Source organism: Thunnus thynnus, chromosome 17 (assembly GCF_963924715.1).
Source record: "Thunnus thynnus chromosome 17, fThuThy2.1, whole genome shotgun sequence".
Taxonomy (NCBI): domain Eukaryota; kingdom Metazoa; phylum Chordata; class Actinopteri; order Scombriformes; family Scombridae; genus Thunnus; species Thunnus thynnus.
In genome coordinates, this window is record NC_089533.1 from 21,192,864 (window position 1) to 21,207,087 (window position 14,224).

Consider the following 14,224-nt stretch of genomic DNA (forward strand, 5'->3'; position numbering starts at 1 on the left):
GAAACATTTAGCAGAGTCAGGCTCTTTATGTGTGTAGGTGTGTGCGTATATGTGCCTATGAAAGAGAAAAGAGTGATAGAGAGCAAGTGCACACAATTATTTTGGCTGTCTGACAAAAAAATGTCCTTACCAAAGTTAAAACCTAACCTTTGCTGTTTGGTTACTGCTGAACTTCACTGACAAGCGTTTGTGTATGTGTGTGTGTGTGTGTATCCTTGGATAAAAGAGCAGCTGGCACTCTTATAAACGTAATTCATTGCACTTTCTTCCTGATGCTAATACAGTATTAGCTCAGAGATACTATAAAAAGATTCACATTCTGTACATCGAAAAATTAGGAATTTAATTTTAAAGTTTTGACATTTGTACACGGCACATGTGCAGAACAATACAACACCAAACAAGACATAGACATACAGTATTAATACACACAATAACAAGTAAATAGACAGATACCAATGCATACAGTGAAAAATAAAAACTGAATTGGCATGTAAGAAAAGACAAACATTCCAGATAGTTAAAAAGCTGCTTTCAGTTCCAATAATCGTAAACAGAATAATGCCACACCACTATCAAAAAGCCCAAAAAAGCTCTGACATGAGCTGAGCAGACACCAGGCATAATATTCATAATAACACTGCAGACAAAGAGGCATCATCAAAGACACTATTAGGCACAACAAGATTATTTTGACCTGATTTAGCATCAGTTTAGGCGGCACTGCACAGACGTTTTGAGTCCTGTATTTTCAAATGTTTTATAAAACCTCTTAAAATTCTCTTGAAACCTTTTGAAAATTCACCAGGGACAGAAACACTGATGCTTAATTAGCACAAAATATCTTGCAGTGTGCATTTTCCGTCAGGATAAGTTAGATGATTTGTTTACACGGGTACAAATACCCTGGCAGGCACTTTCCACTTTTATAAGCTGGGGAGAGCCAGTGTTTTGGAAATATTGAAATTAACAATCTGTCTTTAACATCATGTCTCATATAACAGAAAAGAATAATTGTCCAAAGGATTTTGGAGTACAAACATGATCAGAGATTGGTTTTCAGAAACATATTGGATGCAACAAGGCGTGTTACAAACACACAGTACAACTCATGCATGGAATGTAGGAAGGTTGAAAGAGTTGGAGGTTGCAGGTTGTTACACCACGTTACTGAGTGGTTGAATGTATAAAATTGCAAAGATGAAACAGTTGATATCTAAAAATAATTGTGAGTGTATTATGTAAATTTAAAATATATGAAGTTTGCTTTAAAAAACTTTAATTTAAAGAACATAATGTATGAATCTGTACTACAACATAAAGCCAAAAGTTTCCTTGATCAGACCACATACTTTGATCTTGATTTCCTAAATTCCCACAAAATGACATATAGGAGCAAAAGCTTATGAAGAAATGTGTAGAATGCATCCAAAAAAGAATAAGATTATGTCAGTGGTGGTGATTTCCTCAGTGAATAAGACTCTTCCTCTCATTTTAGATTTGTTCAGTGACTCTGTTAGGAAACTTAAGTGACCGTCAGGCCTTAATAGACAAAAAAATAAAATGAAATAAAATAAAAAATACACCTACAAGTCTAAGATGCAGGAGGCACTGTCCACTTTTGTGAAACTTGTGAGAAACACATTGCAGTGGCAAGACAGTATATGGATACTGTACATCATGCAGAGGTGAAAACAATGTAGCATCCCTTTATAAAAGCTCCTGAAAATTGAATAATTTCTTTTCCCCTCTCCTCCCTCTTTCCTTTGTCTTTCATCATCTATTCCTTGCTGCTATTAACTACTTAATATTCATCCTACCCCTTTCTCCAACATTTTCATCATCTCACCTTGACTCCCAAACTGCAAAGCTGTCACAGCCCCTAATTAACTCTACTGTGGCCTTGCTTTCAGCTGGCTTGACACAACTTCTGGCAGCCATATAGGAGGTCAACAGCTCTTAAGCTACAATAGCTGTGAACATCTTATTGAATTTCTTACAACTTGGCTGTTTCAGAATAAATAAACAATTTTCATTTATGCACAGATTTTAACTGTGAACTGACAATATCCCCAGTAATACCTGATACATACATACTGTAGTTCTTGCAGTTAACCATCACCGTGTTGTTGCTAACACATTTGCTCATTAGATAATAGCTAGTAGAGGGTTCAATTGTTGGCTAGTAGTATAATGTTAACATTTACATTAGATGTTTTTCTTAATTAGACTACTTGCTGGTTTGCTAACAAAGCGGAGAGGAGGATCTGGACCAATGACAACATAGTTTACTGTGGACTTAGTCTAGAGACAACTTTATCACACTATTGTATTACTCCTAAAGTGCATGTAACATACAAAATGTGAACTACAGTAAACCCATACTACAGCTATATTAATGAGGAATCTCATCTTGTATTGCACAGTTCTCCAGTGTATGGGTTTAAATTTTGTTATAATAAGTGAACAAATCTCCATCATCGATCAAAAACATAAATGAAAAGCGAAAAAATAAACTAAAAAAGTGACCTCAAATGCAGAACTTTTGATAAAACTATACAAAGGTGAAACATTTGATTACAATATTCTCCACTTTTCTTTCACTGATCAGGATTTTTTCTTTTGTCACCACTTTTTGATGCTTAATGTTTCAGTTTTGCTGTTGAACTTTTCAGTTTCAGCTCAGAATTTTCCATTTTCAATGGTCTGGAAGTGCAACAAGTAGTACAACTTACCATTGACCCTCCTAAAGTAACTGTCTAATGGGCATGCAGCAATGTAACACCCACCCACATGAGAACTTTGTGTCAGAACCGAAACCGAAAAATTAAGCAGAAAAACTGAAAAAAGTGACCATAAAAGTTTTATTGTAAGTTTTGCTTGCGGGGTAACTTTTTTGCTTTCAATTTTTTTCAAATTAACTTGAATTTAATTTTTTTGCTTCATGCTTTGGAGATTTTGTTAAATTATTATTACACAAATTTAATACCAGTGGACCTCCATGATGGCATTGGCTGTGGTTGCTAGAAGTTTGTTGAAGTAACTGCAAAGCCTCTACTCATGTCATATAAATATACCATTCATTTTCATTTTTTTTACATACTTGTTAGTCCATGCCACACAGAGTTGTTTAAAAAATCCAGTAATACTGGGCTGATGGAACTTCTTAAAAGGGCTACACCTTTCCCCGTCATCGTTGTGTCACTTCTCTTTTCCTCACTGATTTTTCTCTGTCGGTCACTGAGAGCTCCGGCTGTGTTTACTACAAGGCTCCCCAGGGTCCTTGGTGGCTCCACCGTAAACCTCGACTCCACCCTCAGTCCAGGGGGCCACACTGCCCTGGGTTACTCTGCCACAGCGAGCCAAGCTGGCCACCTGGCTAGAGGACAGCACCCGGTCCCAAAGACCCACCTGGGACAACTCTCCTACCAGGGCTTGGGATGAGTCGAAACCTCCACCCACGGAATCCTAGAGAAAAAACAAGACCTGTTAGATGGATAACAGAAAGATGATTGAAGAGGGATGATGATTCAAAAACAAAAACACATATAGACGCAGGGTCAGCTTGGGCTGTTTTGCTGCCTTGGGTAAGACTGTGGACTTGCTTTTGGGAAGATGAAGATGTGATGAAAGGAGACCAGTATAAACATAGGACTACAAATCAAAGGAGGGGTTCTTTTGGTTATGGACGTGGGTCTCAAAGGCTATTACTCTTGTTGCTTATGACCATCGTTTCCTGTGCCTGGATCTATGCAGACATACACCTCATTCACCCACTACCTCAACACTTTGACAGTGTTCTCCAAACTAAATTGAATTTGCAGATTTACTGTGTCTACACTCTCAGTCTTTAATGGTTTTATTTATAACTCATGGAGAAGCCAGTAAGTGAAAAGACCCAGAGTTGTAGCAGGGTAAACTATTATTTGCTTGCAACGCTGTAGTCGGCAATAGCACACCAAATTTAATTTCTTTTGGAATGCCCTACCCACCTTATGCCTGCCTCTAAGCTGTCATTCATTCGGTCTTTTGCTCACTCTTTCATGAATTCACCTGCTCCTGCCCCAGTATGAGCACTCCTCCAGGTCTGATGTGATGTCCAGCTGCCAGTGCCTGGCCCTCGCCCCTCAGCTTTCCCCCCTGGTAAGCCTGCCAGGCTCCTCCTTTCTGGCTCCAGCTCACACAGATGTGCTGCCAGCTGCCCCTGGAGAGGTTCAGAGGCAACTGCGCCACCTACAGTAGGGAAGGGAAGGGGCAGTTCAGACAAAGAAGATGATTGTACTATGCTGTTTCTGAATGATACACATTTTAAGGTAAGACATGTCATCTGGCAACTGGATGTGATATACTGTATCTTTGCATGATAGTGGTGCAGCTGTAGCTACATAGCAGTATTTTTTGTCATCCATTTAATCTTCTTTTTCTTCAGGGTACAAGTGTTGGCTATTATACAGTATTTTTTCAGTCCCAAAGTCATTCTGCTGCCTCCAAGGACACACAACTTTTCCTCCAGGCATCTATTACCATAATGACTTCACTGAATTATATCTAAAACCACTGCACTGCACTACACCATCCTCCAAGGCTGACAAGGTGGTACCTTCATTTGTCATTTAAACACATGCATGAGCCTATTTAGCTTGTCTACTTAATTGGCTATTTCATTTGATGTGTTCTATGTATTTGTATGCTAATACAGTACAGCTTTTCTTCCGTAATAGACATTATAAATTCTAATCAAGATTTTTTTTTTTAATTGAGTACAACTTTTAAAAATTCAAACAGTCAGTGAGCCTTGTAGAAAGATATGCACACTGGTTGCCTTCAAGTCTCTCATTCTATATCTATCCCAGATTAAGGCTGCAGACTGTTCATCCATTCTTTTTTAAAGCCACCAAAAGAAAAGTTTTGAACAGTCCCATATTTTTGGGAACACATAAAGTCATTTTAACAAGTTCTTAATTTGAAGCTTCCTTTGACACCATTAAATCTAACAAATTCTGCATGTCTTGTGTATTATCACAGTAATACAGACACACTGACATAGATTGAAAAATGACATTTCTGTATTGAAATATATGTTCAAATGGATAGTGGGGCTCCATATTTAAAAAGCATGCCAAAGTTTGTTTCTTCAAGAACACAAACAATGCATACACACTGCTTTTATGTACATGTTGAGCAGTATGTTGCCAATATGTTCAATATATTACACAATTATTGTTAATATTCATTTATTAATCGCAAATGTCAATATGTATGTATTCATCTTTACTAGAATTTAAAATAAAGTTCTGATGAACAATGTTGCACAATATGTGTTTCTAATGATGAACTCTCTATACGAGTTGAGTACAGTAATGAAACATTTTAGGAAATGAATCAATAAATAATATGAAATATGACCCAGAGACCATGATATAAATCTCCTCGGGAAAATCAATTGCACACAAGCAGTAGACAGTTCAGTTGCAGGTATACAGTAGATGCTCAGCCTGACTGAACAAGTACCTTGTCATTGATGAGCAGCTCAGTGGGGGTATGCAGGCCTTGTAGCAGCACCAGTTCATTTGGTTGTTCAGGAACTGCATAAGACAGGGGTGTACCGATGCCTCCTTCTGCGGGCCGTAGCCACAAGCAGATGGTGAAGGCCCGCAGTTTTGGGATGGGGTGTTTCAAAACAGCATACATGTAGTTTGTCCGAGTTGGGAAGGACAGTCTGTAGCCCTCTGGGAAAGAATGCCCTGAGCTACCTGAGAAAACAGAAAGAGAGTATAAATAAGAGAACAAAAGGAGAAAGTGATAGATAATGCAAAGGGAAATCAATGTGATCTGGCAAGAAGATCAAATAGATTTCCTGCTTTTCTCATCTAGCTGCACTTTCCTCACATGACATAATCTGAACTGTTTTTTTTTAAGCATCAGCATGCATTTTATAGTCTTTCTGATCTTTTTTGCTTTACATATGTTAAACATAATTTATTCATCATAAAGAAATTCCATGGCTTGATTTGATTAACAGTAATACAAAAATGAAACATCTGCGGTCATTTTTAGCCATGTTATTGCTCGTGATTAGCGACTTGAGTCCTCATGTAAGTCATTAATCACAGTCACTTATCATTTCTCTCATTATTTTGTAAACCTTTTTACAACATTTTAATATGCACATTAAATGTACACACACATACACACACATTCTCTATGACAACTTTCTTTTTTCCTCTCTCATAATACCTACCTCCCTCCAGTACTGAGATTCGGTGGTGTAGTTTATTGATGCCCTGGTCGATTTCCTGTCTGTGTTTCTCTGTTTCTAGCCTCAGGGCTTTTCTCTCTTTCTCAAGCAGCTCCACCTTCCGCTCAAGCTCCCCCTCCAAGTCTTCCATCCTCCAGGGCCTCTCGGCACCAGCTCTGTGCCCAGGATCGGCCAACTTTTCTGGGCCGCCAGATATCCCGCCTTCCTCTGGTGCTCCTGAGGTACTGCCATCCGTCTGGTTGTGAGGAAATGGGCCAATGTCTGACTGCAGAGGAGGAAGACAAAATTGGTTCAAAATGGGTTTTACTGTCTTTGGTAAAATACTGTAAGGTACTTGCTATGGTGTACAGTTAAGGCACTACACTATGGTATGAAAACACCATCAAACTAGCTATAGCAGTGGTTCTCATGATTATACTGTGGTTTCCTGCCTATATGAGAAGCAAAATTCTTCGACCTAGTAAATAATTGATTTCTCAGAAACATTACATTACGCCTGGGGATACATCTAGCAGCTGATTTAATAAGGTTTCAATATGCCTTAGTTAATGTAATGCTTTTTCCTTATACTTGGTGGCTATTCAATTAGTTGGTTTAGTCCAGAATGAAATGTCTCAACAGCTATTGGATGGATTGCTCTGAAAAACAGATATTCATGGTTCCCAGAGGATACATCTTAATGACAATGACTTTTCCTCTATCACCACAAGTAGGTTGATGTTTTTGGTTCAGAGTAAAATGTCTTGATAAATATGTGATGGTTATGAAATGTTGTACAGACTTTCATGTTCCTCACAGGATGAATCCTACTGACTTGGTGATCCCCTGACTTCTCCTTTAGCGCCACCTTGAAGTTGACAGTTATGGTTTTCAGGCAACTAATGGACAGATTTCTGTGAAATTTTCTACAGATAATCAAGATCACTGCAAGGTAAATTTGACTTTGGTGACCCCTTAACTTTTCTACTGTTATCATATCAGATGTCTATGTTAAAAATGGTCAAAGTTCCAAAACTTGATGTTAACATATGTAGAAATGCTCCCTGCAAGTCCAAAAGCCCAGGCTTCAACCTAATCTTAGTGCTTTGTTTGCTACGTTTTTTTGTACTTTTGCTGACGAGCTGACGTTGGCTCGTCACGCATGCCCGTAAACGGCCGTCGGTCCTTGGCCTTTGTTGCTGAGGTTTTCCATGAGTTGTTTGCATTGTTCACTCTCATATTTTGGATCCGAGTTTGGCTCAAACATGTACATTTTAAGTCAAGAACGAAAAAAGTAGTGAAAGCCTACTACCATAGTTTGTTTCATGGTTTGTTCAAGTAGCCTCCGGGGCTGGCAGAAATCACACGAGGGTTAACTTCCAAGAGCTGGCCAGTGAGAACAGAGTGGGCTCATCAGGAGGGGGGCCTTAAAAAGACAAGCTAAAACAGCCTGTTTCAGACAGAGGCTGAACATAGGGGCTGTGTAAAGGGTCAGTATGAGTTAAATAAGGAGATTTTTTAACTGTAAATCATGCAAAGGTATTCCAGCAGGGCCCCAGCATATAAATATAGACCTTTAAATGTGCATAATATGGCCCCTTTAACATCTGTATGTTAACATTGTCACTGTGAGCATGTTAGCAGGATATTTAGCTCAAAGCATCACTCTGCCTATGTAAGTACAACCTCACAGAGCCACTAGCATGGCTGTAGACTCTTGTTTCCTTCATATTGAAATTCGAAGCTTACCATAGCTGAGCTACTTGATTGAGCATTGGCATGCTTTTGCAACATTGCTTAGAATTGATATACTGGATGATATGTTAGCTAGGTTAAATACACTTTAAAGCACTTGTGACATATAATTCCACTGTAGCCACAAGTTAAACAAGTTTTGGGTCTGATCAAATCAAGCAGAGCCATCTCATATCTAAAGGGATATTTTCTTAATTAGGTATAACACAATAAATAATTGAAAGTCAGAGAGGCTGCCAAGAGTCTGAACTATTTTAGTGAGCAACAATTTGCTAGGCATCGTTGCATAATGGCTCACTGATATTAAAAAAAACAACACCCAACCACAAGGGAAGGAATGTGGCTTGGACTCTGCAAGATACCTAAAAACCTACGTGGGCCAGTATATTCACCAAGCATATCTTTTCACAGCAACTGAAATACATAGAGACCACAAGGGAATTACTACAAAAAATACACACAGTGCACTCTGAGCAATACAGTGTGCACTGTGCTTACCTATGTTGTATAAGATGTTGGAAAGAAACTAAAGCTAGAGTATGGCGGAAGGGCATTACTTTCTACATTGATAACTACTATGAGAAAAAGTGACACTATGAAATGATAATGAATGATAACAAATGTAGATTCGGAGAGAAGTTCATGTGAGCCCAGCTAGTTTAAGTAAAAGAACACACATGTGTTCACATTTTTATATATTCTAAAAGAATATTGGCAGGTATTGATTTTTGTCCCAAAAGAGATACACAATGGATGGAAACACCAATGTAATCCTCACTCTGTCCTTTTTAACAATGTATGTTTTACTAATATACATATCACTCTATCCATACAAACACGGTTCTCAAGATACATTTTGTGCTAAAGTCAACAAGAAAATTCCCAAACATTCCTGATATTTTATTACTATATTTCAACTGTCAAGTATACTGTGTTGAATGTGTTATTTTCTGAAGCACAATTACATTTGCCGTAGTAGTTAATGTGTCCATTGAAAACTGAACTAAAAATGACAAGTATGCACCTTACTGTGATGCATTTGCTGAAAACATACATATTCTAATGGAGCAGCTAAAATCACAAACACTTCTATGGATCTTGGCATGATAGGTGATCTATTCTCTAATATTTCAGTTCTGTTATTGAGCCTGCGGTTAGGCTCTGAGGCAGGTATTTACATGTGCAGATGTCAGGCATTTCTAGGGAGAAAACTAATAAAACTGCAATATCCTCAAATGCATAAATGCAAGACTGTGTACAAAATAAATCAAGAGTGGTGTATGTGTGGTACAAGCATTATTACTGTTCTTAAGTCAACAAATATAATGCTACATGTTAAAGGTTTTTCACATTTTTTGTAGCCATAACGCTTCATGCTTTAATTATGCTCTTATTAAAACTTAAGAAAATTTGTGTTTGCCTGTTCAGGTGCTTGATACAAACTATAATTGCCATATCTTACTTTATTTCAGGACAATTACTACACAGAATTACAGATGCATAAATGTCACATTTTCAGTCCATATGAGCACTGAAAATACAACTAAACCAACTGCATAAGAAAAAGAGAATCTTTCCTTTTATCAATCATAAAATTAAAATGATATAGAATATGCACTCACTGAGCATTTTATTAGGAACACCTGTGCAATCTAATGCAATCCAATACAACAGCTTCTACTTTCACAAAGCTTGGCCTATACTTTTCAGTTCTTTTTGACATTTTCAGAAAGGCGATAATTCTACTTTATGTCTATAACTGATGTTGTGGTGCATGGTGGTGGTGTACTGGAGTGCATTATATTGAGAAGTGTTTCTCACACTTTTTAATATAATGCACTCCAGTACTCCAATACACCATATGCTTCGTAAAAGTAGAATTTATGGCAGAGCTGTTGTATTGGATTGCATTAGATCGCTCAGGTTTTCTTAATAAAGCTCTCGGTGAGTCTAAGTCATATAGTATAGGCTAGAAGACATTGCTCCTCATTTTCACACATTTATTTCAAACACAGCTATCAATAAAATAAAGCACAGTGTGGTGTATCACTGCACTGGAGCTGGATGAGCCTGATATTACAGAGAGCTTACCACCATCGTAACTGCTCAAGCTACGAACAGAAACTGTGGTACCAAATGTACTGCTAGAAATGGAAAACCATTAACTACACATTCACACCATTTGTTTGCATCATGTCAGATCAGATACTACTTGTGAAACATCAGGCAACAGGCAGGAAATATAGTTGTATGTGATTTGGATACTAATAATTGATGTTGCCTGTGAATTTAAATTTTCTGTCTTGCAAGTGAAGAGAGGTGGTGACTGTAAGGGTTCTAGTTGTAGAAAAATATGTGAACATCTAGCGACTGGAGCGACTGGATGATCAGCAAAGCAATCTGAGCAGACCACATCCCAGAGGGAACCTTAGGAGCTAAGGAACTTAACACAGTTATTTGACCTGAGTAATATTCCCAGATGAGTGCTCTTCTTGTAACACATGATCTGATGTAAATACTATACTGTGCTACTGAAATAGGCCAAGTATCTAATGTACATAGAAACGTGACTTGGATATTGAAGAAAGATAGAGCGGGTGAGAACAATCGTGTTATAGTGGTGATGGCTCATCACAGAAACTACATGTTATTATACTAAAATTGCACAAAATTACAGATCACCTTGAGACCTGTGAAATGCATCAGATCTTTTTCTGTCAGAGGAAAATGTGCACTGAGAAGTCCAAATTTCTTAATTCTTGAAAAACCAAAAACACAGACATTACATTCAGCCCTTTTTTCATCTGATGGTAGAATTACGAAAAATAGACGACACAAAGTGCACATAATCCACAAAGAAAATGACCCATACCGGCATGTCCTACATAAACTACCCTTGAGTGAGGAGTAGCTACTATACGGAGGAGAAGCCTGTGCTTTCAACAAATATAGGAAACTCATAAATTATTTATGGAATCCCTCTAGCCAAAAATGAGGTTGTACATCACTGGATTGTGGTCAGATAAGAACATGTTTCATGTTACTCTGCTATATTCTCTCCTCCACCTCCACCTCCACCTCCTGCTGCTGCTGTTGCTGCTGCTTTTTCTCCTCCCCCTTTATCCTTATCCTCATCTCTCTTCACCCTCCTGTTTTTCCCCCTTTGCCTTTCTCTTCATCTCTGTCTTTATTTCTCATTTAAATTTCAATCAGTGTTCTTGGCATGATAGATTATACACCTACTGTATGTTGCCAAAACAATCAATTCATGTATTAGTAAAGACATTTACAAATGACCAACTATAATTACACACAATCACTAAATGCGGATGTCATCAGCAATTAACATTCAATATAATTTTAAATTAAATCACGTGATTCAATTAAATGATTATATTGTAAGTAAGTAATTTCTCTGCTGTGTTGCGTGTGTTTTAAAAAAAAAACCTATTAATTAGTGATAAGCTTTACTTGGTGTTTACATAGAAAAAAAAGGAATATCTGACTGCCAGTATCCACAAAGCCTTTTCGACAACTCACTTCTCATTCAAAATGAAGACCTTCACTTAAACCACTCCTACATGCCTAGATATCAGAAGGGACTACAGGGAAAACAGGGACACATTTAGACATTGATTTAATCTTTTTAAAGCAAGCTGTAGAGTTGAAGGTGTACTGAAATATTCAAAGCAGTTATCAGACCAGTGAAACACCATTCCGGTTTAATCTAATTAGGAGATCCTTCTTTGCCTTTAAAATGCATTCATGTGGGATCGAGGACTGCTCCTTGGGATTAATTACGCCTGTGTCGTGTTTTATAGTTTCATGCAGAGGATGATTTATGAGGAAGGGATGTTGTTTTTCACACTTCACCTACCTCCAGTTTCTCTATACGGTCTTTGAGCTGAGTGATAGCCTGCTCCAGTTCATCCACAGCCCTAACGGTGAGCAAGTGGACACTGTCAGATGTCGACAACGGGCTGTCCCGCACCATGATCCGCTCCAGGTGCGTCTCCTCTGCCGCACCTTTGCTCCCCCACAGCCCCGCAGCGCTCCCACGTCTATCTGCGATGCTGCTTTGGCCGTCCAGCCCCTTCTCGCACTCTGATAGTTTCCCCGTTAGCTCTCTGATGGTCCGCTGGTCTGTTAATATTTGGTCCTTCTGCTGCAGAACGGTCTGCCGGAGCTCCTCCGCGGTGGTGCGGAGAAAACCCCAATCTTCGCCCGCGTATAGCGACGGGTCGTCCGCTTGTTGCTGAAAGTTTTTCGGGTTGCATTCCCCGGCGGGGATCGGCGTGCAGATGAGTCGACTGACCTTTGGGTCATGTCCGGTGAGTCCGGTGACCCCGTCCAGCCCGCCGAGCCCGATGTTAAAGGTCGGCGCCTCCGATGCGGGCGTTTCAGAACCATGGAGAGCGCCCAAAGATCCGGGCCGGGCTACCGAGCCCCCGGCAGCGGGGGTCTGCACCGCGGCGTCCGGATACAGCGAGTGGTTGTCGGTTGCTGGTTGCTGTTGAGCCGCGGCAGCCTTGGAGGCTCCGGTATGGACGGCCGCGATGATGCAGATTACCGCTCCGATGAAGGCCACCATCCCGGCGGCCAAGATTATAACAATGAACTTCAGGGTGGCGGCGGGGGCGATCGATTATTAGAAAAATCTAATAATAACACTCTGGATCCGCAAGAAACTAAAAAGCTCCAAAACAGACAAAGTATAAAATTACTTGCATAGGATGGAGAAAAAAAAACGGTTTACTTTTCCTCACAAGGACAGGCGATTAGACATTGAGAGTTCCGCACCATAATTGAGTGATCATCGAGTCAACACCAAACATCAGAAGCAGGCAGTCTGTTTCACCTCCTCCTCCTCCTCCTGTGCAGCGCGCATGTCCCTGGTATTCGGCAAAATCCAGCCTGTTAATAGCCTCCATAAGGCAGAGTGAGGGGAGAGAGACGAACATACTGTAGGAGAGAGCGAGAGAGGGAGACGAAGTTAGACAACACATATGACTTTTTGTCCTCTTCCAGTAGCCTAGAGCTAACTTTTCCAGCAATGTATGAAATTATGTTTTTGTTCTCTTATTGTGGGATAAGGATATTCCACACTGCCCTCAATAACACATCTGATTTTCTATAGGTTGCAGTATGAGCTAAAAGCCATGTTCTATGCAGCCTCAGAGGATATGTTAACATTTTCTCACAAATACTGGGTTATTTGTATGAAAAAAGCTGCACAAACATGCCTCTTTGTGACTTTCCTTTTTTTTCTACAGCTTTTATTAAAGATGCAGTCCTGAACTAGAGCTTTCCTGCATTCATAGCCATCTGTATTACATCAGAAAATGATTTTTCCCCTCCCCTTGGATTAATATTTTCTAGCTCAGCAACACATTGCAGGAGTACTGCAATATGATGTGTGTGTGGCTATAAGTCAGCCTCAAAGCTCCCTATGGAACAGCTCTACAGCATCACAGATGACAGAATGATGGCCTTGGTTGGGGTTTGTGTGTGTGTGTGTGTGTGTGTGTGTGTGTGTGTTATGCATGATACAGACCTAGTGCTATTAGTGAATGTCATTAAACCACGCTTGCCGGGCTAAGTAATAATACATGTAAATCTCAGTGCAATACACACACACACACACACACACACACGTGTGAAGGGAGTAGCTGTCGTGTGTTTAAAATTAGTGTGTGATGTGCATTCTCACACAAGTAACAAAGGGGATTTTAAGCCAATACTTCTCAAAGTCACAGCCACTGAAAGCTCTAATTTAAGATGAGTGAGGGTGGGGAAGGAGCATCCAACATGTCTGCAGCAAAAAGTAGCTCTCAGTCTTCACTGGAGCACACACTAGAATAGTAAAAGAGATTGCTAAGCACTCCTTTAGAGATGGGGACAAGAGTGGGGAAGAAAGTACAAAACAATGACTCCTCACAGAGTGATGGCTGAGCTACACACATTTGTATTCAACATAAAAACTAAATGTCACTGGTGGCATTTTCAGCTATGCATACCTTTTTCAGCAATAGTGTGAGTTCTTATTGTAGTTATTTGTCACTGTACTAGTCTTGACGTTTACTGTAGTTATGCTTATAGCTTTCAATGGTTGTTATTTCAGTATTTTAGGATGATGAAAGTGTAAACACGAGCCTGTACATGAATGGATCCAGGGTTTAAAGCATATAAAATTAATATTTTCTTTAGTAGCAGTGGCTTATTTTGGAATTA

At 39.3% G+C, this 14,224-nt stretch overlaps 1 protein-coding gene across 1 annotated transcript; it reads right to left on the reverse strand.

Annotated features, from left to right (window-relative positions):
* Window positions 1–323: 323 nt before the first annotated feature.
* cbx6b (chromobox homolog 6b) lies at window positions 324–12,960 on the reverse strand. The gene is made up of 5 exons (XM_067570830.1): window positions 11,871–12,960; window positions 6,238–6,524; window positions 5,512–5,749; window positions 4,054–4,233; window positions 324–3,468 (listed from the first exon to the last, which is right to left on the reverse strand). Exons 1-5 carry the CDS (start codon window positions 12,582–12,584, stop codon window positions 3,238–3,240), a joined length of 1,650 nt encoding a protein of 549 aa, XP_067426931.1. The 5' UTR covers window positions 12,585–12,960; the 3' UTR covers window positions 324–3,237.
* Window positions 12,961–14,224: the final 1,264 nt, after the last annotated feature.